Here is a 26128-nt window from a genome sequence, read left to right as displayed (position 1 = left end):
TCCGGCGGCAGCGACAACACTTCTGGATGCTGGGACCAACGCTGCAGTCGACGGAAGCCGTTGTCCTTCAGCATGAACAGCAGCGACAACACCACTGGATGCTGTCCCCACCGTTGCAGCCGACGGCAACCGTTGTGCTCCGGCATGCACAACACATCCTGGCGGGCGTGACACAACAACACTATCACGACTAGAGGATGCCATCACCAATGAAGATGATGGAATTTGCTGTCCACCGGCGCAAACAACTGTACCAGCTGGTATCATCGTCGAAGGTGTATTTGGCTGCTGCATTGCAACACAAACAACGTTTCTTGACAAACGTGCAAGTGCAGCAGCAACATCATCGGAAACGTTCAACGCCGACGACGGAACAGATGATATTGGTGGCTGTTCATTGGGGGCAGTATGAAACGTAACTGCAGAAACATTACCGCCGGAAGATGTCAACGTGTATGATGCAGCAGAAGATGTTGTTAGCTGATTCTCCACGGTACTAACTACTGGAAGCACTTGTACACACGTAGGGTTTCGCACAACTCCTTCACTGCAAAACATACCAACATCATCTGGATCTTGCGGACGCGCTTGCTTTGTCGGTATCGACATGATGTTGCTAGAGCAAAATAGGTACGTTTTTATTTACTTTTCACATTAACTTCCCTCTAAATATGTTTAACTTACTTTTACTCTTTTAATTGTAGAGATTTCGAAAAAGCGACGTAGAGAAAACTGTGAATAAAACGCTGACAAAATTGCTTGTTGTTCACGACATGAAAATTGAACTGTGAATGTTTACCGCTGTTAATAAAAATAAACAACTATGGCACCGCGTTAAAATGTCACGCACACTGCTAAGCATACCACGCATGGCTCGAAAGAACACAAACACATTGAAAATTGCAAAGCGCACCGTGCGTTACGGGTGGGGAGGGGGAGGGCTCGCGTGAGGGTGTAACTCATTCCTCCAACAGTAACTGCTAACGGGGGACGGTACTCAAATCACTCAAAAAATACACTCATTTTGCCGGACGGGAGCGCATGAGAAAATGAGAGAATTTGAGTGCCATTGTCGACAATGGCACTCAAATTCTCTCATTTTCTCATGCGCTCCCCTTTCAACAATCTCAGAGAGAGTTTGTATGGAAACCGCCACAGCTTCTTCTCTGCTTAAACTCTGCTTGTTGGTATATGCAGAACTCAGAGAAGAAGCTTTAAATGAACCGGCGCTCAGTGACGTCACGGATCGCACTGAATCCCATCCAAAGAATTTTATGTTCCAACCTGCTCGAGTCATCACCGCTGTCAAAATTAAATTAAAACGAAACTCTTTTGTTTACTTTTTATTGAAAGATAGCCGCGTCGCTTTTGTGCATGTAAAAATAAAATTCAGAACTGTAGAAAACTTTTACGAAGAAACTGTTTATGTTTGCTGATAACCTGTAAGTATTTAAATAAAGGATCAAAATGCGTAAAATTTAGATCGGTGTACAACAAATAAACCTTCATTTTTCAGCTGTATTTGAAGCTGCATTACTTATTTGAAGAACGTCAGTTGTTGTTCTGTACTGCCCCGGTACCAAAATCCATGCGACTTTTCGCTAACGGATTGATTAAATGGCGCCCGATTAGACGATCCGATAGAAGCACTTTTCAGGCTTAACGGATTGAGCGAGATACACCGTCGCGGCGACACGATACATGTTGCATACATGTGTACTACATTTTAAGAGCCCCACTCGCTTTCTTTCGGATTGCAATGAGTTCAGACACACTTAAAACTTCGTTTAACATATTTCATATTCGTTTTTTTTATTTTCACTTTCTTTTCTGAAGTACATTCTTTCATACACACATCCTCCCCCAGGTATTTTTCGAAGAAACTAAAAAAAAACTAACGCACACAACTAGATCCGCGAGAGAGTGCGAATCGGCAAAGAAAAAAAAAAAACATACACACACACACACACTAACACCTCCTCCTCCCCTTGGTGTTTTTCGCAAAGTGATCCCGTAGAACGTGAACGCAAAAACACACACACAAAGCACGCAGGCAAGCACACACACACCTCACTCCTCCCCCCCCCCCCCACGTGTTTTCGCAAGGTGATTCCGTAGGAGATCGCCAAACAGCAAAAGCACACATACACACACATACACAGCCACGCACGCATGCAAGCACACATACACACACATACACAGCCATGCACGTATGCAAGCACACAAACACACACATACACAGCCATGCACGCATGCAAGCACACATACACACACATACACAGCCACGCACGCATGCAAGCACACACACACATACACACACCTACCCCTCCTCCTCTCTTGGTGTTTTTCGCAAGGTGATCCCCGTAGGATCTCGTTATGCGAAGCGGCAAAAACACACACAGCCACGCACGCAGGCATGCACACACATACACACACATAGACGCGCGCGCGCACACACGCACGAACGCACGAGGGAGCGTAAAGGTTCTATACGTTGCCGGTCTCCCCCTCCCGTGTTCTCGTTCTCCGAGAAGGCTGATGTGTGCACGTTTGTGCGTGTACCTTTGCCGTCCTGTAAGCTGGAGGATTAGTTCAGCGCTGTTGAAGAAATGAAAGTTAAGAATAAGATTACTCACTCTTTTTTCGTATGCTTTGTGTGTTATCATAACTTACCTTATTGCAAACAAAATCCGGAATGAATCTCCTCGTTTCGAATATTCCGCATTCGATCACATCCTCGGCGATGCTCGACACCATCAGTGGATGAAAGCAGGAAAAGAAACAAAGAAAAGCATCAGTCACCATCAACATCACTTTACTCTCACACTTTTGCATCGGTCTATGAGTCTTACCTTTTCAATTTCACCAAAACAAACAGGGATTGAACCAAATCCAGAACACCAAAATCACACACGATTTCTGGAGCAAACCGACACATCCTCCCCCTCCAATTGTTTGCCACAGACTGACGTGTGTGTGAGCAGCAATGTTCTTGAAGCGGTCAGCAACGGTAAAGCACACACAAGAAGAAGCGAGACGGCTATACGAGTAGCGAATTACGCCGTCGCACACACAGCGCGCGTCATAATTTTATGCGCGAAAATCTTGAAATTTAAGTTATTCATGACAAATTGTATCGACATTTTCATACTCTGACGAACTTTGACGAAAGATATGTAAAAACTTAATGTAGTGCATTTAAATTTAGAGCAATATCATTAGCAGAACATAACAGTTTGATATTTGTTTGTAAATTCAGATCCTAAGAGCTACTACTTTTTTGAACAATAAGTGTAGAAACACAAATTTTGTCTGAGTCCAGAACAGCAACAGGGAAGATGTCGTACCCTGAGTGTGGAGATGTGTGTGTGTATGTGGTGAACGTTGCCGCGACAAGCGTGCTTTAGGATACATCGCGTGTAGGAGGGGGTAAAATCGTTTGGCTCATTGAAAATACAGGCAAAGTTGGCGCGAAGAAAACGCAACACTGCGGATTCCCTTCTGACAGAAATCGCGCGACATGTAGGCTTAAACTCGTAGCTTAAACAAAGCTTATTGGCATTCAAAAGTTTAAGCCAAGCTGAGAGCCCGCTCACGAGAGGCTTGATCGTTTAAGCTACCGCTATCCATTTAAGCTACGCACTCACCGGCGGTGAGTGCTTTCGCTCACTATGCTCCCCTCTCACCCTTTCTTTCCTCCTTTCTGCTCCGCAATTGCCCGTTGCTTCGAGCCGTTACGAACATCAACAATTCCTGGAAGTGTGGGAAGTATTGATGCTTTGTATTGAATTTTTATTCGGTGTGTGGCAACTACACGAAGCGTCAGTAAAACTTTCTGCTCGAGCTATTGCGTTATTGTGGAAATAAATAATAAAACCTGGGAAAGAATAAAAGGTAATACAGTTTAATAATATTGCTTAGCTCTTTTACAAAATGTGTTTCTGTTTCAGTCATGGAAAATAACGCATGTTCATGTCTTGCTTCATTGGAAGAAAAAATTGATAGAATTTTGTCCTTCCAAACGACTATGATGGCGCGGCTTGATGAAAATAGTTTAGAACTATTCAAACTCAAGAAGCTAACAAGTTCATTGAATGCCCAGGTAGAAATCTTGACTGACAATCTGTTGGCCCCACCGTCTGCCACTCCTCAAGCTTCTGGTTCAGTTTGTTTGGATGAAAACCAAAATGAAGAACCCCCAATAGAGAACGAGTCGATAACCCAAATAGACACACAAGAAAAGCTGGTGGAATTTAATGAAATGCTGTCTTCGGCTGATTATTTTCAAGATGTTGTAAAGCGATTGAATCGTGGTATGAAGGCCACACACTACAAGCAGCGCATGCACGATACGCTGTACACTCTTTTTTGCCCTATTTTACTTACTAAGTGCAGCTGGAGCGGAGAAGGTAGGCCTGGACCAAAAATACCGTGGCATGATAAGATTAATATGCTACGCCTATTTAAATGCATGGCAAGCAATGGCTTAAATGAAGTATCGGAAAAAACGGTAAATGATTTTATTAGGATGAAATTAAAAAATGCTGTAAGCCATGCTAAGGGAAAACGAAAATCCCAGACTGTAGTGCATAAAAGCTTTTCTAATAAGAAAAAGAATCTTGAAGACCAATCAACCAATGTAAATATTGTAGATAGTTATATAACCTTTCAGTAGACAGTTTATTTTTGAAGTAATACTTGTGATTGCAATGCTGTGAAATGTCCCATGAAGTTCCTTTATATTAGTCATTAAAGGCATGAATTGATTATGAGAATTGGTAAATAAAAATATGATTGAACTAAAAAAATTCGTTTGAAAACATGTTTTTAAATATATGTAAACAATAATAGAGATAATTCCTAAAATATTTAAGGTAATATGATATTAGGGAGGGGACCAGTGTAACGTTACTGTTAACAACATGTAAAATAAACCAAATGACGAAAATGTTCCACAATTTTCAGTTGCATGGATTTGAGTAGTATACGAATTACATAAAGTTATCGTTATGAGCCAGTGATTAAAAACATTTTAGACGACCGTAATACTACTAATATGAGTTTAAATGCTTCCTTAAACATTATGATTTTGTGATTATCAAAAAATAATATATTACATCCAAAAAAAGGAATGCATTCATCTGAAAAAAAAAATATATTAATTAATATAGTAATGCTTTTTTATTCAACTTTATCTATCCATCGATTTATAACGATAAGATATATACAAAGGTATTTCAATGATCAGGTATTTTTATGTACTAAGCTCAGGGATCTCAGGGAACGTATGGAGGAGAGGAAAAAAAACAAGTGTATCCGAAAGAATCGGGGATCCTGCGTGGTGCCTGGCAAGAGATTTGGAAGGTAGATTCACGGCTACTAATTTACATTTTATGCTATGGTGTGAAAGCTGAACCTTACTGCGAGGAGTGTTTTTTTTAAATTTTGTATATGAAAATATCGCTAGACGATAACTGTATTGGGAAATTATCAACCGTTTTACGCAGATTGAACAACTCCTCGTTTGATTCGAACTGTGATCCTTCTATCGTGAAATAAGAATTAGAAACTTCTTTAGCTGATAAAAATTCTACAACATGGTTATCTGTAGTGAGAAACCATGCGTTTCTGAATCCCATCATCAGATAAAAATCGCATCTCAATCGTAAACCAGACCCAGTTCCTATAAGCGTAGGAAATTTTGTTGGAACAATATTTGTTGCTTTCTTTAAAGTTTCGATTTCTCTTGATCTTGTAATTACCTGTTCGGTACATCTATTACCCGAACGCATTAAACGCTTCAGTAATTGTAAATGATTTTCAAAATCATACGTTGAAATCTCCTCCATGGAGCCAAACCTATCACAATCGTCATAAATATGAATGAGATTATGAACGTTGCTTGTTATGTGTTCACGACCGTAAATATTTGCGAAACCTTTGAGGAATTCTTTAAACATCATTTTAGCTTGAGGCCAAAAGTGTTTATGAGTTTTCGTGGCAAAAATTGTATGTGCACAAAAATATAGCAAATAATGCTGAAACGCTTCTTCCCACATAAAATCCTTGTATATAATAACACTAGCGTAAAACAAAAATGATCTATATTCAGTTCCTTTCCAAAAGCCACTGAATTTTATATGTCTGAAACGTCTTTGAATTTCCCCTGGAAGCTGGATTTTCATTAAAAATGAAGAAACAGTTTCCTTTTGCGTATCCGTCCATTTACCGAATCGAGCAAAAGTATGATTAAAAATCCCTGTAGCAATTTTCTTTGACACTCCTAAATCTCTCACATGTAAACCATCGGCAATGATTATATCCTTTATCATATCAAGCTCATCTATATCCTCTAGAGGCGATTTCCAAGCTTTATGATGTTTCTGGTCCTCTCTTCCACGAAAACCTAAATCAGTACGCAACTGAGCATCTGCATCTTCAAAAACAATCTTTCTTCCTACTTGTGTCCCTTCACAAGTACATTTCAAGCAGCTGTTTCTGCCAACGTAACTTATCGTAGCTAAAATGAAAAATGAATGTACACATTAAAAACAATCATTAAACTAATACTTCACGAAATTGAAATTCATACCTTTGGCAAAACAACGAGCAGGGGAATCGGCAACAAACATGTGTAATTTAAATCGCACATTCTTTTCACCGAACTGCAATCCTCTTTTTTGTAGGTCGTTAGCTTCTGTTACCAGGGGCCGCAAAAAACCTTCCACATTATCCGGCTTTGTGTGACCGCAAAATACACCTACTAACATAACCGGTGCTTCCGGTAATTCCACCACCTTCATTAGGATTGGCCAAAGCTGCCTAGCTGAACTATTAAATAATGGGAGCCCATCAATAAATATCTGCGCTCTAAACCGGTCGACGCGTGGAGTAGTATTACTGTAAGGATAAAGAGTATTAATTTAATAGGAAGACTTAGTTGAAAAAAGAAAAAAATAACAAATTTTACTTACTTAAAATGTGTCATCAGCACATATTCTATTCCCTGGTACCAGAAATGCCCGCCCAAGATAGGTTGAATTTCTAAGCCTACTTGGGTTGGCGTTTTCAATAAAGTCCGCGCATCTGCTGGAAGTCTAAGCTTAAGCTTCCTGCGAAGCAGTGCCAACAGCATGTTTATCGTGGACCGAGGTAGATTTTTCGTTATAGCAATATAACGCAGACCTTCCTTGAGGGTGATATTGTCGAAAAAACTGTATGTGCTGTCTCTCTCTACATACACATCTTCCACGTCGTCATCCGCGATTTCGACGTTATCATCCAGCAAACAATTCTCAGCATTTGCATCCAATACTGCATCACTATGGCCAACATCTTCACCAGCACGGAATGCATCTTGAGATTGATGATCTTTTTCGGCAAAGCTGTTAGAATCTATTTGAGCTGGGCTGTTGCTTGATGGTTCGTCTGTGAAATATTATGAATTTCATAATATGTTTGCAAAACAGTATAATATTATTGACGGGTAGATTCAATAACAACCGCATGGGTTATTAGGAGCCGTCGTAGTTGTTCAGAACCGGCCGCAACAGCCGACAAACGGCTCCGAACGGTTCCAAATGGCTCCAAACGGCTTCAGACAGCTCCCACGGTTCCGACGGCGACAACTACAGTCTACCGGCATAGCTGCCCACTAGCGGCTTCAGCCGGCTCAGACCGGAACTGTCAGTTTGATACAGCGAGAATCAGGGCCGGAATGGAAACGTTCGGAAGCGCTTCGCAGTCCTCGGTACGATTTGGGGAACTTATCACTAATTTATGTATAAATAAGTAACTTTCCTTCAACGTTTACATTCAGCATAGCAGATATTCCACTTGGACCAGCAATTTGAGCTTGCCGCCACTCCTCTTCAGCTTCGCGGTCCAATTCTTCCATAATTTTCCTGCTTCTTTTCGAGAGAGTGCCATCTCGACGCATTTTTTTTGAGGCCATATCTGGATCCTATAACAATATACGGTTTATAAACTGAAAAAGAAAAAAACACCAGCAATCATCACACTTTACACAACTTACCTGCTAGTTTAAACCAATTTAACGTCTACGCTTGCGCACACACTGACACTATAAGTCTTAATAAGACCTATTAAGGTTAACTGCACTTATATACGCGGTAAGCACAAGCCAATTAAACTATACTTTATAGAAATAATATAAGTTTAACAGGATAAATCACTTCAGCATTTCACCAAACCAAACCAAGCCAATTTTTGTCAACACTGATAATTGTCAAACGAGGGAGGCGAACCGCAGATGAAGAAAACAACTTTTATCACTATGGGACAGCTTCAATACTTGTCCAATTTTTTAGAATAGTTTTGTGTACAACTTTAAATTGCCAGGAAAAGAAAAGATTTAAAACACAACACACATTTATTGAATCATTATCACTCTTAAATTAATTGTGAATTATTGTGTGTTGTATTGAATATCATTAAATTATGCTTATCTGTTTTATTTCTGTTTTGCCAAATAGAACTATGATTCGCCCATAGTTTCTTTCGCTCTCTCATCAGATTGAAAATTTTACCAACACCGCAAATGTGGAAGCATTGCGGCATGAAGTAGGTTGGTAAGGCATGGCGGAGTGAGAGCGAGGATCTCACACACAGATGTAACAATAACCCATCATCGCAATGACGGGAGCAATCGGTCATGGGGGGTTGGTGGAGTGCGAGTGTGTCTCTCAAGCTCAGAGCGGATTTTTGCTTAACACCTCAACGATGGGAGCGTTCAGGGGTGGAGACGTATGGAAGTGTGCGAGTGTGTCGCATGAATGCTCGCAAGTGTAGAGCGGGGGTAGCGAGAGGCAGAGTGTACAGGCGATTTCTGCCAAGAGGGTTGTATGGAAAATGTTGCGCGTTCAATCCGATTGCCATGCGATTGTCCTGGGGGTGGTTTTTCGAGATTCGTCGTAAACTCTTCGCCTTTGTAACCTGTAAGATCAACTAAAACACATTTTATATCAATAAATAACCCCATAACTTTCATCTAAACGAAATGTGGAATATACTTATATTATCATTGCAGGTTACCATGAACGCTTCGAGTGTGGCAGCTGCCGGATGTGGATGCGAGCAGGAATGTCATTGCAGAAGCCTGGCTGTTGAAAATAACAGGAAAATACATATATTGACAAATCTAACAACAGATTTACATATGAAATTAGATGAACTTTTAGCAATGCAACGTCAACATCCAATTCAGCCTTTGGATACTGTTGCAGTTATAGTGCAAGAGGATGAAGCATATGGGTTTGTCTTTGCCAAAATTAGTAACAAAAACGAGCTAGCCAAATTTGAGGCGGATTTGATATTGACGGAGCGTTCTTTTATAAAAACGTGGCTTCTTAAACAACTTAAGTCCGTAGGAAGCATACCAAGGATGCATGAAGCCCTGTACATAATTTTTAATAGAGTTTTTTTAATGGAGTGCTCGTGGAGTGGACTAGGAGTAGGACGTAAAAAAAACAAAAGTAGAATTTAGGACAAATGTAAATATATTACGATTATTTAAGGAAATTGGAAATATACAGGACATAGCAGAGTTAGAAAATTTTTTTAGCAAGAAGCTCCGTAACGCTGGTTCTGCTGCCCAAAGAACCGGGGTCATTAAAAGCGTCAGCCGAGGGAAATTTACAAAAAAGAAGAAAGAGGGAAAAAAAATTGAAACTTTGTAAATATTGTAAATAATATGAATTATAGAATTATGTTTACGATAGCCCGGAGTAAGTTTTAAAAAAACATTACTGGGGATCTTTATTTGCGAACTGCTAAACTAAGACTAAAGCTAACTTCTGGATTCGGTGGTATTTAGCTAGGCTGGTGTTTTCGGTGCTGCCAGGTTTGCCGGTCACGTTGTCGTCCACGTTTATGATGATCATGTTGCCTCGGTCCGTCTGAACATACGACACCACACCTGGTCGTGGGAACCTGCTTCCAGTGGAGTTCCCGTTGGAACCTGACTCCGCGCGTGGAGTAACATCGATGGCTCGCTTGCGACCGTTTTCTTACTCAGCACCTGTATCATAGCGCGTAGCGCATGTGTACATAACTCCTCCCTCCTTAAACGTCGAGCGTCCTCGATCGACTTACCGACGTTTGCAGTGGGATGATGTTGTGAATAGCTTCGGTAGACATTTTCTTCTCTGCATGTTTGGTTTTGTGTTTGTAGATGCAAAATGCAGTTATAAGAAAGCCTGTTAGAACAACAATTAATATCCCTCCTGCAATTGTATGCGTGCGTAAGCGGAGTGTTATTGTATGGAGTTGATGTATGTTACTAATATGCATTGTGTGCAGATCTTGTATACTTGGCTTGTTAAGAGTTATTTCTGTTTTGCTGCCAGTTAAGGGTAGGAAGTAGTCTTCTTGGTCTAACACATCAATATGCGCAGTAAATGTGCTATTTAAGATTTTTACGGTGCAATTGCCGGTTTCAATTAGTGTGGGTACTGCTATTATTTGGCTGTTTGAACATGAATCAATGACTGGCACTCCAAGGGTGGTATCGATTAGAATGACTCCTGGTTTCATTTCTCGTATTATCGTATGCTCGGAGCTCGTGGTGGTGGTACATTTAGATGGATGATTTCTGATGATATTTGAGATACACTTGTCGTTTAGCGGTTGTGGGTTGTTGCAAATCGTGCACTCCTCGTTAACATTGAAAATGGTGTTTTTATGTTTGGCTACAAATTTTACATCCGTCTCTACTCGGGTGTTGTTTACGTTTAGAGTTTCTATTCGTAAGAGGTCATAATCTTTTCGCTCTACTATCGGTATTTTTACTACTAGAAATATTTTTTTACCTATTGCTGTAACTATGCATGAAACATATTGTGAAATTTCCTCTTTAAAGTTCAGAAATATTTTCTGATCTTTTAATGTTTGCCATATATATTCCGTTTCGTTTGACGATAGAATATTTTTGTTTATTATGTTAGAACGAGCAAAGCTAATCTGTTCTTCTATGTCTTCTAGCAGTTGTACAATGTTATCAATGTTCAGGATAAGATTTACTTGTTCTATTTCAGTTTTTACGACTTTTATCTGATTATTCATTTGATTTTCGATTTTTTTTAGAGTTTGTGTAATTTTGTTCACTGATTTTTCTATTTCGGAATTAATTCTAACTTGAGCGTTAATGTTGGATATGATTTTGTTTTCTGAATGTTCTAAATGTTCTAGGTTGCTGTTAATTATGTTCAAATCTTCTTGATCTGGATTTCCTGCGATTATTTTTATAATTGTTCCTAAACCATTTATTATGCCTCTCTTTTGTTTTCTAGGTCTTATATTTCCTAATTTCTTATAAGCTGATAGGATTTTATAGTCTAAGGTGTCCTTAAGATGATTGGTTAGGCTAATATTATTGGCTAAATTCTGAATATAGTTAAGGTTAGTTTCTTTTTTTTCCAGATTTATGGTATGTATTACTCTATGATATCCAATTTTTATTTTGGCCGTTCCTATTTTTAATGCGACTATTCTATCTTCTCTAGGAATTTCTCTGTAAATTGTTGCTGTTATAAGTTTTGAATTAGTCCAAACTATTATGAGGAAAAGAATCATTCCAAATTTCATATTTAGTTTTTATAATATTCAGCTGTGATTTCTGTAAGGATGAGAAAGAATTTAAATGGTATGTTAGGTTTTTCGTTTCCTTTTCAATTTTGATTTATGAATTTTTCTTCCATTTCGGTCTAAAATATTTGTAACTAGGTTATCGAATACTTTCGTTTCACGATACCTTTCTTCGTGTTTTAAATTATTTCTTTTCCTTTCGAAGATCGTGTCATTGTCTTTGAATAGTTCTGGTTCTTCTCGTGTTTTGTTTAATTTTTCTATGTATTTGGATTTTTTTTCTTTTTGTTTTGTGGCATACACTCTATAAAGTTCCTCTTTTTGTTTAATTCTTTCTTGAAGGTCCTCAGGGATAGGATCTTCGTTTTTGAAGCCGAAAAATAGTTCTTTAGGGGATATGTTTGTTTGAGAGTGTATAGAATCATTGTAAATTGAGACTGCCAAATTAATTTTTGAAGTAGTTGATAGATTTTTTGTAGAATCTCGTAGTGAGATTATGTTGTGCAATTCTCTTATTGTTCTATGGACAATTTCAATTGTTCCATTTGAAGAGGATTGACCAACACTTGTATAATGGAATTCTACATTATTTTCTTCAAGAAATTGTTTGATTGTGGTGGATTTAAACGAACATTCTTGGTCCATCACAAGCAAACAAGGTCTTCCAACGTTAGCGAAGAATTGAGTTAGTGCTTTTAGTATATGTATAGCGTTTCTTGATTGTAAAGGAATCGCCATGGTTAGTCTTGAGAACTTATCGCAAAGGGTTAGAAAATGTTTATCACTAATTATAAAGATGTCCATATGAACGATTTCCAAAGGTTTTCTAGGAGTGGCAGTAATTTGATATTTTTGTTTATATGGGCGTCTTTCATATTTAGCTTTTTGACATATTTTGCAAATGTTAATAAATTTAGTAATTTTAGTTTTCATGTTTGGAAAATAATATTTTCTAGCAATATGTAGTTTGGTCTCAATAATTCCTCTATGGTTTGCATTATGTTGTCGTTCAATAATCAAATCTTGGTCAATTTCATCAGTTACATCTTCTAAAATTGTTTTTGTCCAAAATAGTTTGATCGATTTTGCGCGAGAGAAATAGTTTTTGTAGATAATTTGTAAGTTTTGTAAGATTTTTTCGCTGCAACAAATGCCAGTAACACATTTGGGAGATGCATATTCTTTGATTATGTTGATCAACATAGCTGGTCCAAAAAGAGGTGTTTTTATTGTTATTCTATGATAATTTCCGAAAAGTGTAATTGCTTCTCGAGAATCATTATTATTTTCTTCTAGTATTATTTGATTTCTAAATTCATTTAGTGGTTTTTCAGTTGCTGGGATGAATTCGTCATCATTAGTATCTGCTGAGTGTTGCGTCATAGTGTCAGTATTGTTAGAGGCAGTATTTGCATTTAATTCGGATGTTAAAGCAGGGTTTTCCGTTATGCGGGATAGTGCATCTGCATTTCCATTAAGAGTACCTTTTTTATACTTAATTTCAAATTCGAATTCTTCCAAGGCAAGTTTCCAATGAAGAAGTCTTCTATTTAAATCATTTTTCTGTCTTAGCCAAACAAGGGGTTTGTGGTCAGTTCTTATTTCAAAAACTGTTCCGAAAATGTACGGTCGGAAATGCTTGGTTGCCCAAACAATGGCGAGTAGCTCTTTTTCGGTAGCTGAATAGTTGCACTCTGTTTCGTTAAGCGTTCTAGAAGCGTAAGCGATTGGGTGTTCCTTACCATCTTCGAATTTTTGTGAAAGTACAGCGCCAAGGGCGAAGTCACTTGCGTCTGTTTCTAAAATGAATTTTCTGCTAAAATCAGGATATTTTAAAATTGGATCAGTAGTGAGCATTTGTTTACAATCGTTGAAACAATTTATAAATTCGTCATTATGTGTTATTTTAGAACCTTTCTTAAGACATTTTGTGAGAGGTTTGGTCAGTTTTGAAAAATCTTTTATGAATTTTCTGTAATAACCAAGGATTCCTAAGAAGCCTTTAATGTGGGTTGTTGTTTTTGGTATGGGCCAATGCAATATTTTTTCTATTTTGTTTGGATTGGGTTTGATGCCATCTTGAGTTACGATGTGTCCTAAGAATTCACACTCTTTTCTTAAAAATTCACATTTGTCTAATTGAACCTTTAAATTTGATTCAATTAATTTTTTCAACACTTTATTCAAATTGTCCAAATGTTGTTGGAGTGATTTACCAAAAATAATAATATCATCTAGATATACAAGACAGTTTCTTCCTACAAGGTCACCTAAAATATTATTCATGGCTCGTTGAAAAGTAGCAGGTGCGTTTTTCAAGCCAAAGGGCATTCGTATAAACTCGAAGTGTCCTTTTTCTGTGCTAAAAGCTGTTTTTGGTCTATCCTTTTTATCAACTTCAATTTGATGAAAGCCGGATTTTAAATCAAGTGTAGTGAAGTACATGCTTCTACCTAACTTGTCCAAAATTTCTTCTATATTGGGAATAGGGTATCGATCATCGATCGTTTTTTCATTCAATTTTCTATAGTCAACCACGATACGCCATTTCTCTTTTCCACTTGCATCTGATTTTTTAGGGACTATCCAGATTGGGGATGTCCATGGGGATATAGAATGTTGGATAATACCGTCAGCAATCATTTCTTCGATTTGCCTATTCACTTCTGCTTTATGAATATTGGGGTATCTATAAGTTTTTGTATGAATGGGTATATCGTCTTGAGTTTTTATTCGATGTCTAATAGCGGTGGTGCATGAAAGTTTTTCTTTTTCTTGATGGATGATGCCTAGATTTTGTTTAAGAATTTCGAAAAGTTTATGTTTTTCTTCTTTGTTTAAATGATCGGTGCGAATTAAATTTTCGAGATTTGCTATGTAATTTTGCGGATGATCATTATATGGGTGTGTGCTCATGTGATTTATTTCGATCATTTTGTCCAATTCATATGTTTTTGCTGGTTTAGTCCAATGAAATGTTAATGTGTCGCCGTAATTCCTGGCAAGAACTTTAGCATATCCTTGTTTTGCTTTATAAACGCCTGAAGGAATTATTGCATCTTTTATTTGAATGTCTTTTGGAAGAAAAATGTTTCCTTTTGTTTGAGAAACAGGAAGCTTTATAATTTGAGAATTATTAGCATTTAATGTAATTGAAGGGGGTTCTAATGTTCTTATTTCTAAGTCGATTGTACGATCGGGTAGAATAAGTTTATGATTTTTTGTATCAATTAGTGTTTCCATATCGGAGAGTGATTCGTATCCGAGTATTCCGTCAAAATAATTATGACATTTGAAAAGGTAAAATTTTAATTTTTTATCTAGAATGGTTATGAATGTGCATTCTTGTGATTTGAACTTACCATTTTTATTTTTTATGGTGATTGTTTCGCATTTCACTCTTTGAGTTAGTGGAACTAATTCTGGATTTAAAAAGTTTTTGTTCGCTCCGCTGTCTACTAAAAGTTTGATGTTTGAACCATTTAATTTTGTTGTGTAAAAGGGTAGTCCGTTAATTGCGTTTAACTCGGTGGGTTTAAGTTTGCAGTAATTTGAAAATTTACATCTTCTTCATTATCGGTTTCTTCGTCTGAATCGGATTCTTCTGATATTGTTTTTCCGTCATCTTCTTCGGCTGTATGCGAGAAAATTTTGTTTCTCATATTGGACCGTAAGGATTGATCGACATCCATGGGAACAATTTTTGTACGATCTGAAGATGGTTTCATGTTATTGAATGGTCTATTTTCAAGGTGTTTAGGTTGTGAAAATTTATTATCCCTTTTTACATTTTTGTCGACACTAGGATGTTTTTCGAACCCATTATTGGTGTTTGATTTGGTTCTTTCAGCGTTTTGGAATCTGCATAGAAAGGCATAAGCTGATTCCAAGTCTTCTGGTTGTGCGGTTTGTGCATATCCAAAATATGTTTTGCTCAGACCATTTATGAACGCAGCGAGGCATTCTTGTTCTAAAAACAGGTTAATTGCCTCCCAATGTGAAGCGTATACCGTATTCTGTCTTGCTACTGATTTCATATTGATCAAAATTTCTTTTGTTTTTCTATAGTGAAGGCTCAAAGATTCGTTTTGTTTTAGGTTCCACAGTTGTGTTTGATACGTTGCGATGTTGTTTCGATCGCCATAAACGTTCTGCAAAATATCTGCGACTTCATCAAAAGTGGTAGGGTTTCCGTTCACACAAATAGTGTCACGTGCTTTGCCCTCTATCTTATTAATTACGGTCTGTTCGTAGACACTGAATATTTCTGGTGCCACATTGTTTTTGAAGAGGTCTAGTGTTTTTTTAACTGTTGTTAACCAACCGATTAACTGATTTTTGTTTCCGTCGAATCCGGGAATGACTCTAATTGGATCCGGGATACGAAAATAGTCAGCACTGCGACTCGAGGTCGTTGGCTGTTGTTGTTGTTGGAAGCGTTGTAAACTATCGTTTTCCGCTTGGAGTGTGTTAACGCGTTCCTCTAACGAGCGCATAGATTCAATCAATGCGTGTATATTTTGTTCCATTTTCACTGGAATTTTCTTGTCCTTAGTGAAGTTCAAAGAACGAACTTTTGGGAAAGGGGTATATTTTGGCATTCAATGATAAAAATTGTTTGTTGCCTACCGCCTTTTTATTATAAGAGTAGGGGAACTTATGCTTTAGGATGTAACTCACCTTTTTTATCCACGTGTCGGGAAATTAGAGTTTTCCGTTACCTGTCCTTTGCTTTGTCCTTCCTCTTCTTCTTCGGTCGCTCGTTGTCCACGGATTGGGTCAGCGATTGTCCTTCCTTTTCTTCCTTGGTCGCTCGTTGTCCACGGATTGGGTCAGCGATTGTCCTTCCTTTTCTTCTTTGGTCACTCGTTGTCCACGGGTTGGGTCAGCGATTGTCCTGCGTTGATTAGTTTACCCAGTAACGCTGGCTGGGGAGTCTTGCCACTAGCTTTTGTTCGAATGTTCTCTTCCAATTCCAAATAGTTGAAACCAACCGTTCGTGCACTTGTTCTTACACTTTATGAAATAATGAAATTCACGCGATCGTCACGAGTCAACCACGGATCGGGCGATGGAGCAAAGTCCGGGCGATACACAGATTTATTTCCGTTATTTCACTGCACTGTACTTGAACACTTGTCACTGAACGTGAATTGGGCCTAGCCGACTGCGCCAATTATGTTTACGATAGCCCGGAGTAAGTTTTAAAAAAACATTACTGGGGATCTTTATTTGCGAACTGCTAAACTAAGACTAAAGCTAACTTCTGGATTCGGTGGTATTTAGCTAGGCTGGTGTTTTCGGTGCTGCCAGGTTTGCCGGTCACGTTGTCGTCCACGTTTATGATGATCATGTTGCCTCGGTCCGTCTGAACATACGACACCACACCTGGTCGTGGGAACCTGCTTCCAGTGGAGTTCCCGTTGGAACCTGACTCCGCGCGTGGAGTAACATCGATGGCTCGCTTGCGACCGTTTTCTTACTCAGCACCTGTATCATAGCGCGTAGCGCATGTGTACATAACTATAGATTTAGTAGTTTTAATATAAATTTTAGTGATTTGTTTTCAAAGAAGACATATTTTGTGAATTAAATAATTTTATGAACTAGTTTAATTAAGTTGCTAATGTTTTCATTACTGTGGAACTTGAATAAATTGGAAAATCACTAGTTTTATAAAAAAAAAGTCTTACATGCTCTTTTTATGACTTTAATGGATTGAAGAATGTTGAAATGTAATAAGAGCTTCACATTAAAAGTCATATTTCCGCTACCGAAAACACGAAACTGTTAACGAACTGTCAGTGTCGCAAATAAAAGTAAAATTTACTAAAGAACTATGCGACAGTTAATCCAAAAATGCATAAAAGGTTGTAACAAGCGTCGACTGTGACTGACTGAAAAATGCTGACTTGTTAAGTATGTTAGGATAATTAATTAGCACGATGCGATGCATCACACTTCAATTTAGTTTAAAATTATTTCCAGAAGTCGAACTTAATAAAGTTTATGCTTACTACCTTAATCAGTTTTATCAGTTTTTTACTACCATTACATAATGTAAAATTAATTGCTACTTTTCTCAAAATCTGACACCGTTATTGTCCAGTCTATTGAGTTGATTTAGCGAAGACGTGTTACCACAAAAGGCTAGACCACTTACTTCTACAGGAATCCATCCATACATGACTTACACTACAACCTGAAAATACATAAAACATATTTGCATTAGAGCGTGTTTCGAATCGTAGTCTCCAAAGTGTACTTGTCTGACGATATAATTGTTTATGTGGTATACGTTCGAGAACATCATGAAATAGAAAGCACTAGCAAAAAACAACCCTCCCATTGTGGTGCACTGAACGATCATGTTCTTTAGGCCCAACAATTCGGTTATTTTAGTGCTTGTTTTCGCGGCAGTTGCGTGATGGCATGTTCCTATAGTACGATGAACTATCATGTTTTCAGCCAAATATTTGTGCACTATCTATTTTCGTTCAGCTAGCCTAACGAGCTTAGCAAGTCACTGGCAGTCGCAAAGCAGCTGCAGAGCAATAGAATGGAGTACGCGTGGTAATATGCGGATTGCGCACAAAAGTTTTCCGAATCTTGCTGATGAACATGATTCAACCGCAGCGCCACATCAATTCAATACAATCGTAGTTTGGGGTCCATTTGTGTGGGATCCATCTCCGCTTCGCGCTGCAAGCGAAGCCCTGCGCACACGATACCTTTCGTGCTGGGCCCGGCCGGTTGATTGCTGCCCTGAGCATGCTCATCTTTCAGAGCAGATAGGCAGCGGGAAAAGACCGCTCCATCAATTAGCATCACCGGAACGGCATGGCGCAGGGCGGCAACCGCCGACAATTTTCCCGTATCCTTGTGGCCAAGTCACGAATGAGCTCAAGCATCTATCCCTCAAGGAACGAATCCAATACGCCCTTGTTCCACACGTCGAACTCCTGTGCCATTTCCTTCCGTGTCATGCCCAGCGCCAGCATCAGGTGACACGCTGCGCAGATCAGTTGAATATCACCGTACTCGATGCCGTTGTGTACCATTTTCACCAAGTCCCCGGCACCGCCTATGACAATACCTTCACAATACGGATCACCGTTAGATTTGGCGCATATAGCCTACTGGGAGAAAGGTCACATACATTACAAACCATTCAATTAAAACAAAGGAACATGTCTTACATCCGCGGAAAATGCGTCCGAGTGTGGGAAGGGTGGTAGCGAGCCCCTTTTTCTGCATCCCTTCACAGCTGCGGAGGGTATCGACTATTGACTATCCCCGCCAGGAACAGTTATGTCTCAAAAATCACACCCTAAAATGAAAAAATCATCGAAATTAAACACCAGCACACCTTACCTCAGCGTCGGCATCGTGCGTGAAGGCTAGAAATTTCATCCGGTTTTATTCCATGCTCTAAGCATTTTTTTTTCACTTCCACCACAACTAAACCATACTTCCGTGGTTGATTTTATGTTTATTCTACAAAACAAAGCGTTTTTAATGATATATATCATATAATTTGCATAAAATACTTACAAAACCACCGCACCGGCGAACACTTGTTGTTTACATTTTAGCTTCACTCTCATTTGACATGTCAAAAATTTGCAAGCCCCAAAGCGTGGATCAAAAAGAGGGGTGGGAGGGGAAAGAAGGTGATGAGATCGAAGCGGCACGAAATGACCGTTGCAAAAACCGCATGCTCAGAACGCTAAGTCCCAGAAGAGGGAGATCGAGCTACGAATGTGACAGAGAGGGCATGAGAAAATGAGAGAATTTGAGTGCCATTGTCGGGAGGGTCCCGTCCGGTAAAATGAGTGTATTTTTTGAGTGATTTCCCGTCCGGCAAAATGAGTGTATTTTTTGAGAGATTTGAGTACCGTCCCCCGCCACGCAAACAATGAGACCCCAAATTTTGAGTTATTCAGGCCGAGGGGTATGAGGAAGCTTGAGAAAGCAAGGAGAAACGCGCTGCGATGAGAGTTCGCATTCTGTTTTACACGCGCGCTTCACTAACACCAATACAAATACCGTGCTTTGACGAGCCGTCTGTGAATGTGTGTGTCTTCTTTCAGCGAGCTCAACAACTTCGAGCTGCTCGTCACATCGTGTTGTCTCGCTTACACTACAGCATCGAACCATCGCTCCGTATGTCCCCCCTCCTACGCGTACAAAACAACCAGTACAGCGCGACGCTTTGCCGGAGATGGTTGTGCGCGTTTCGTTCTAAGTCCCGCGCGCAGTGTTTGTGCGTTGGTGCGCATTTCGTGCGCTGGTGTGTTTTGATAAAGTGTGAAGTGAACAGTGTGTACAGACGCACATGCAGTGCGTGCATCGACAGGTAAGAATTTGCTGAACAGAGGCAACGCAGATTGTCGACAAGTTTCCCGCAGCCTGGCTCGACCCGGTACTTTACAGTATGACGCCATTCGTGAGTATGAAGGATTCTAAATGTGTTGTGAAAGTGTAATTTATGTTTCAATAAAGTATTTAATGTAACCAAAAATGACCGTGTTTGTGTTTGTTGTTAGAATAAGTGCGTATTTGCGATCGTGGCAATGAATGAAAGAAAACGAGAAACGAAAGAAACAAATATCTTTGGATGTGTTGGTAGCATGATTGGAAAGAACACAACACATTGAGAACTGCAGAGCGCACCGTGCGTTCCGGGTGGGGTGAGGGGGAAGGCTCGTTCTAGGGTGTAACTCATTCCTCTAAGAGTAACTGCTAACGGGGGACGGTACTCAAATCACTCAAAAAATACACTCATTTTGCCGGACGGGCGTTAGCAGTTACTCTTAGAGGAATGAGTTACACCCTAGAACGAGCCTTCCCCCTCACCCCACCCGGGACGCACGGTGCGCTCTGCAGTTCTCAATGTGTTGTGTTCTTTCCAATCATGCTACCAACACATCCAAAGATATTTGTTTCTTTCGTTTCTCGTTTTCTTTCATTCATTGCCACGATCGCAAATACGCACTTATTCTAACAACAAACACAAACACGGTCATTTTTTATTTCATTAAAAACTTTATTGAAACATAAATTACACTTTCACAACACATTTAGAATCCTTCATACTCACGTATGGCGTCATACTGTAAAGTACCGGGTCGAGCCAGACTGCGGGAAACTTGTCGACAATCTGCGTTGCCTCTGTTCAGCAAATTCTTACCTGTCGATGCACGCACTGCATGTGCGTCTGTACACACTGTTCACTTCACACTTTATCAAAACACACCGGCGCACGAGACTTATAACGAAATGTGCATCAACGCACAAACACTGCGCGCGGGACTTGGAACGAAACGCGCACAATCATCTCCGACAAAGCGTCGCGCTGTACTGGTGGTTTTGTACGCGTAGGAGGGGGGACATACGGAGCGATGGTTCGATGCTGTAGTGTAAGCGAGACAACACGATGTGACGAGCGTCTCGAAGTTGTTGAGCTCGCTGAAAGAAGACACACACATTCACAGACGGCTCGTCAAAGCACGGTATTTGTATTGGTGTTAGTGAAGCGCGCGTGTAAAACAGAATGCGAACTCTCATCGCAGCGCGTTTCTCCTTGCTTTCTCAAGCTTCCTCATACCCCTCGGCCTGAATAACTCAAAATTTGGGGTCTCATTGTTTGCGTGGTTGATTACCGTCCCCCGTTAGCAGTTACTCTTAGAGGAATGAGTTACACCCTCGCGCGAGCCATCCCCCTCACCACACCCGGAACGCACGGTGTGCTCTACAGTTCTCAATGTGTTCCCGTCCGGCAAAATGAGTGTATTTTATGAGTAATTTGAGTGACGCTGTCGAAATACACCCGCTTGGCAAAGAGTAACTCATTTTGATGCCTCTCGCTACCCCTGGCCCTAGTTTTAAAGGAATCATCCCGCTTGGCAAAATGTCGCGCGACATGCATGCTTGAAATCGATGCTTGTTAACATTTTATTTCAAGCATCGTGAGTGTCCCAGCGTGAGCGCGTGAGTGGTTGTGTGCGTGTGTGGGGTTCGCGGATCTCATTTTGCCCCGTGTGCTTTTGCATTCTTCTCCCTCGCCCCCCTCCTCCTCCCCCCCCCCCCCCTGTTCCTTTCTTTCTGTGCACATGTGCCGCTGTTCCCCATCGCGAGCACACGCAATTGTCAACGAAAAATTCTTAGAACGGTTGGCACGTATGAGTTTCACGACGATGGAAAATTTTATTTGGTCTTCGTTTTTTGGACTGATTGGAGCAAAAAATTAGTCTCGCACGCCTTGGAGCTTGGACCTAGAAAAAAGTGAAAAAAAGGTAAATAAAATGATAGAATGACTTTGTGGCCGAATGAATTTTAAAACAACTAATTATTAAACCATAGCCATATCAGCGATGGAAAACCAGGTTAGCGAAAATCCAGAGATAACACTGGCTTCTCTCAATGAAAAAATTGACAAGGTGTTAGGAATGATGAATGAAATACAATTAGGAATGCTGGAGCACGACAAAAAATCTGGAAGCTGACAAATGCAATTGGAACAGTAAAATGCCAACTGGATTATCTTATAGATAATATCGTCGTCCCATCATCTCCGACCTCAAGCGCAGCGGCTGCAAACGCAGATTCAGGATCTGGAACAAAAATATCATCAGAAGAAGAATTTCGTAAATTCGAGGAAAAGCTGTCGACGGAAGTTCACTTTGAGGAAGTGAAGAATAGTTTAAATAAGGTTATAGTAGTTACCTTCTATAAACAACGGATTCATGAGGCGTTGTATATTTTGTTTTGCCCGGTGTTTTTAATGAAATGCAACTGGAGTGGAGAAGGAAGAAAAAATCAAAAAATTAGTTTTTGTGATAAAGTGAATGTTTTGCGGCTTTTTCAACAAGTATCTTCCCACGGACGTGAACTTATCGATGCAATAACAATTAATGAATATATAAAAACAAAATTGAGAAATGCAACGTCCCATGCTGGCATAAAAAACACCAAACAAACAGTGGCACGCAAAACATTTACTAAACCTCAAAAAAAGTGATGTGATTAGTTAAAGATACCGCTAGATTCAAGCATAAAAGATAAATGAATTCTATTTTAATTGAATTAATAAGCTATAAATAGTGACAATGGTGCTGTGAACTTTTATATGAATTGGGACAAGCCTACAAAAATACCTAAATAAGATGATAGCAATCGAACTGTGAGATGAACTTTTTTCTGTGATGTTTTTGGTGTAAATATATGTTAGAATTATAATAAGCATAATCATATAACTATTGAGAAATAAAATGGATTTTTTAATAAATGAATGGAAAGACAACAAATAAGAATTAATACTTGAGTAAAAAAGTTAGCCTGGCAACTCGTACGACGTAACTACATACCCGTCATGGGTTCAAGTCCCGAATAGACCGTGCCCCCAAACGTAGGACTGACTATCCTGTTATGGTAACAATAAGTCACTGAAAGCCAAGCTCATTTCACTAGTGGGTACAGGCCTTGACCGACAGCGGTTGTTGTGCCAAAGAAGAAGAAGAAAAAAGTTTGTATGTTATGAAAGAAGATCAGTAAATGCTTTGATTATCTCTTCTTCTTCTTTGGCCCAACAACCGTTATCGGTCAAGGCCTGCCTGTACCACTAATGGGCTTGAGTTTCAGTGACTTATTAGTTTCTATAACAAAATAGTCAGTGCTACACGTATGGCGGCCCGCTCCATTTGGGGCTTTAACCCATAACGGGCATATTGTTAAGTCGTACGTGTTGACGACTGTACTACGAGATCGGCCTAATTTAATTACACTAAGATAAAAAGCTACAATTAACTATAACTTATTAGAATTCATTGAACAGTAGTGACTATTTTAGTTTCTATTTATATGAATTTAAAATGGGCAAGACAAACTATTTTGTTAGTGTTATAGCTTCCTAAACAATAAGTAACATATCAAATGATGATGAAGATTGCCCACCTCTTTCCCATGCATAGATTTGAGCAGGAAACGAAAACATATTGAATGAAAAAGCGAGTGGGTGATCAAATCTATTTGAAGAGCCCACATTCACGCGCGCGCAGCTCAAATCTATGCATAACCTTTTTAACTACAAACTACGTAAATCATCATCATTTGATGTAGCTATTTAAAAATGAGTTACTAATAAACATTCAAGTAAAATAATACTAACATAAACTACTGCATGCATTCTAATCTAAACGATTCTAATTATACGAATGTAGTCCAACCCATGCTCCATCTGCCAAATAGAAACAAAAATAAAATTAGTCATGTTAAAATAACCTTAAATAATACTGCAACTTACCCGAGCCACAGAAAATTAGAAGCCAAATACCTTCTCTAAAATAAAAATAAAATCATATTATTATCAATAAATACAACTATGCTTTTGGAAAAGTGTGGAGGAGAGGAAAAAATCCTATTGTGTCGGATGGAATGGTGGTTAGAATTGAGTTGCTGAAAAGGGATTGGGATGGTAAATGTATGGCCACTAATTTACATTTTATGTTTTGATGTGGTAGTTCTACCCGTTGGCGAGGAGTGTTATTTTTTACTTTGTAAATGTGTAAACTAGTGGACGATAATTCTATTTCTGAAATACGGTCCTTTGCAGAAAGCTTGAACATCTCCTCTTTAGACTCATACTGCATACCAACGACAACAAAAGAAGAATGTGTCTCCTTAGCTTCCACAAACTGGCAAATATAATTTGTGTCACTAAGAAACCATTGGTTTCTAAAATTGGCTTTTAGGCTAAAGTCGGCTCTAACTTGCAAGCCAATACCATTAGGCATCAACTGCGGATAAGTTGGAGCGGGAATGTTTTTAGCTCTTTTTATATGTTGAAATTCCTTGCATCTTGTTATAACCTGTTCCATACATCTGTTGCCTGACTTACAACTACCTTTTAAAATCTGTAAATGATTTTCAAAATCATATGCGGATATATCATCTACCGCTCCAAAATTATCTACATCATTATAAATATGTAAAAGGCCATGTACATTAGTAGTTAAATTAGTTCTACCATAAAAATCTGCAAAGTTTTTTACGTAAATATACATTAATCTTTTCGCAAGCGGCCAAAGAGGTTTGTGATGATAAGGGGAAAATATAGTCATAGAACAAAAATAAAGCAAATAATGACTAAATGCCTCCTCCCACATAAAATCTCTATACACAATAATACTAACGTAATGTAAAAATGTACGGAACTCTGTCGCCTTCCAAAATTTCATAAATTTAACGTGCCGCAATCTCCTATTGAACTCTACTGGAAGCTGTGTTGCTATTAAAAAATTTGAAACTGTTTCTATGTGTGCCTCTGTCCATTTGGGGAATTTGGGAAATTTGTGCTCAACAAATCCTGTAGCTAATTTTTTTGAAATGCCCAAATCTGATTGATGCATGCGTTCTGCTATGATTATATGATCTACAATGTTAAAACCCACCACATCTTCCAAAGGTGACTTCCAACTTTTGTGATGTTCCTTATCCGTCCTGCCTTTAAAGCTTTCCTCAGTCCGCAATTCAGCATCCACATCATCAAAAATGACTTTTTTCCCTTCGTGTACTCCCACGCATGTACATTTATGACAGCTGTGTTTGCCAACGTAGCTTATGGTGGCTGAAATGTGAAAAAAAAACGGTTTTAAAATTTGTTCGTTGCTTTTTTATAGTACATTTATTACTACAATTACCTTTGGCAAAGCAGCGGGCGGGTAAATCAGCGATAAATATGTGAAGTTTAACGCCCACCGTCTTGTCGCCGAACCGCAAGCCGCTTAATTGAAACTTGTTTACTTCATCAACGAGAGGCCGCAAAAATCCTTCCACGTGATCCGGTTTAGTGAATCCACAAAATACACCGGCAAGCATCACCGGTGCATCTGGTAGTTCCTCTACCTTAAATAGAATCGGCCATAACTGCCTTGTCGAACTCTTGTAAAGGGATAATCCATCGATGAAAACCTGCAAAGAAAAAAGATCAACATGCGGGATAATCTCCCTATAAAAGATATTAGTATATTGCAAATTATATTATCTAATAAGCTTTATAAAACTTTAGCAAACGTGCACTCACCCAAAATGTTCTCTTATCACGGTCTCTATGCCCTGATACCAAAACTGCCCACCCACGATTGGTTGGATTTCCATCCCGACCTTGGTGGACGTTTTTAAGAGGGTTCGAGCGTCAGCAGGAAGGCAGAGCTTCAGCTTTCTTCACAACAGACCCAGAATCATGTTGACCGTAGATCGGGACAGATTTTTCGTTACGGCAACATGACGAAGTCCTTCCTGCAACGAAATTATTATTATTATTTATTATTCTAACGGGCCGTACGGCCTAATTAAGATGTAACAGTTCAATAAAAAAAAAAAAAATAGCAAAAACAAGATTTGCATCGCAATTCACTGCGGCCACGGCAAAAGCCGGAGACGTTCCTTGAAGCACTGAGTTGAGATGTCGAAGTCGAAGCAATCCGAGACAGTGTTGAAGACAGCCGACATGCGGAACATAGGG

At 39.3% G+C, this 26128-nt stretch overlaps 2 protein-coding genes, 1 long non-coding RNA gene and 1 pseudogene across 3 annotated transcripts; 1 reads left to right on the top strand and 3 right to left on the bottom strand.

The window, feature by feature from the left end:
- Positions 1–1356: 1356 nt before the first annotated feature.
- LOC133391491 (uncharacterized) lies at positions 1357–2814 on the bottom strand. The gene is made up of 3 exons (XR_009764994.1): positions 2674–2814; positions 1504–2598; positions 1357–1440 (listed from the first exon to the last, which is right to left on the bottom strand). It is a non-coding gene; the product is annotated as an uncharacterized LOC133391491 (long non-coding RNA).
- A 2348-nt stretch (positions 2815–5162) lies between these two features.
- LOC133395122 (uncharacterized) lies at positions 5163–7645 on the bottom strand. Its single transcript, XM_061663822.1, has 4 exons — positions 7633–7645; positions 6975–7428; positions 6593–6900; positions 5163–6520 (listed from the first exon to the last, which is right to left on the bottom strand). Exons 1-4 carry the CDS (start codon positions 7643–7645, stop codon positions 5439–5441), a joined length of 1857 nt encoding a protein of 618 aa, XP_061519806.1. The 3' UTR covers positions 5163–5438.
- Positions 7646–7717: 72 nt separating this feature from the next.
- Positions 7718–9668, top strand: LOC133395121 (uncharacterized; annotated as a pseudogene).
- An 8584-nt stretch (positions 9669–18252) lies between these two features.
- LOC1270920 (6-phosphogluconate dehydrogenase, decarboxylating) lies at positions 18253–19017 on the bottom strand. The gene is given in 3 exon segments (XM_309647.4): positions 18253–18494; positions 18497–18740; positions 18979–19017. Coding segments are annotated over 3 exon segments (525 nt in total).
- Between the last annotated feature and the right edge of the window lie 7111 nt (positions 19018–26128).

This window comes from Anopheles gambiae, chromosome 2, assembly GCF_943734735.2.
Source record: "Anopheles gambiae chromosome 2, idAnoGambNW_F1_1, whole genome shotgun sequence".
NCBI classification, from domain to species: Eukaryota; Metazoa; Arthropoda; class Insecta; order Diptera; family Culicidae; genus Anopheles; species Anopheles gambiae.
This window is presented reverse-complemented; position numbering and strand designations above follow the sequence as displayed.

Coding starts and splice junctions, on each gene's coding strand:
- LOC133395122 (XM_061663822.1), bottom strand. Junction 6,901..6,974: donor GTGCTGATGACACATTTTAA/GTAAGTAAAATT, acceptor TTATCCTTACAG/TAATACTACTCCACGCGTCG. Junction 6,521..6,592: donor TGCTCGTTGTTTTGCCAAAG/GTATGAATTTCA, acceptor TTTTCATTTTAG/CTACGATAAGTTACGTTGGC.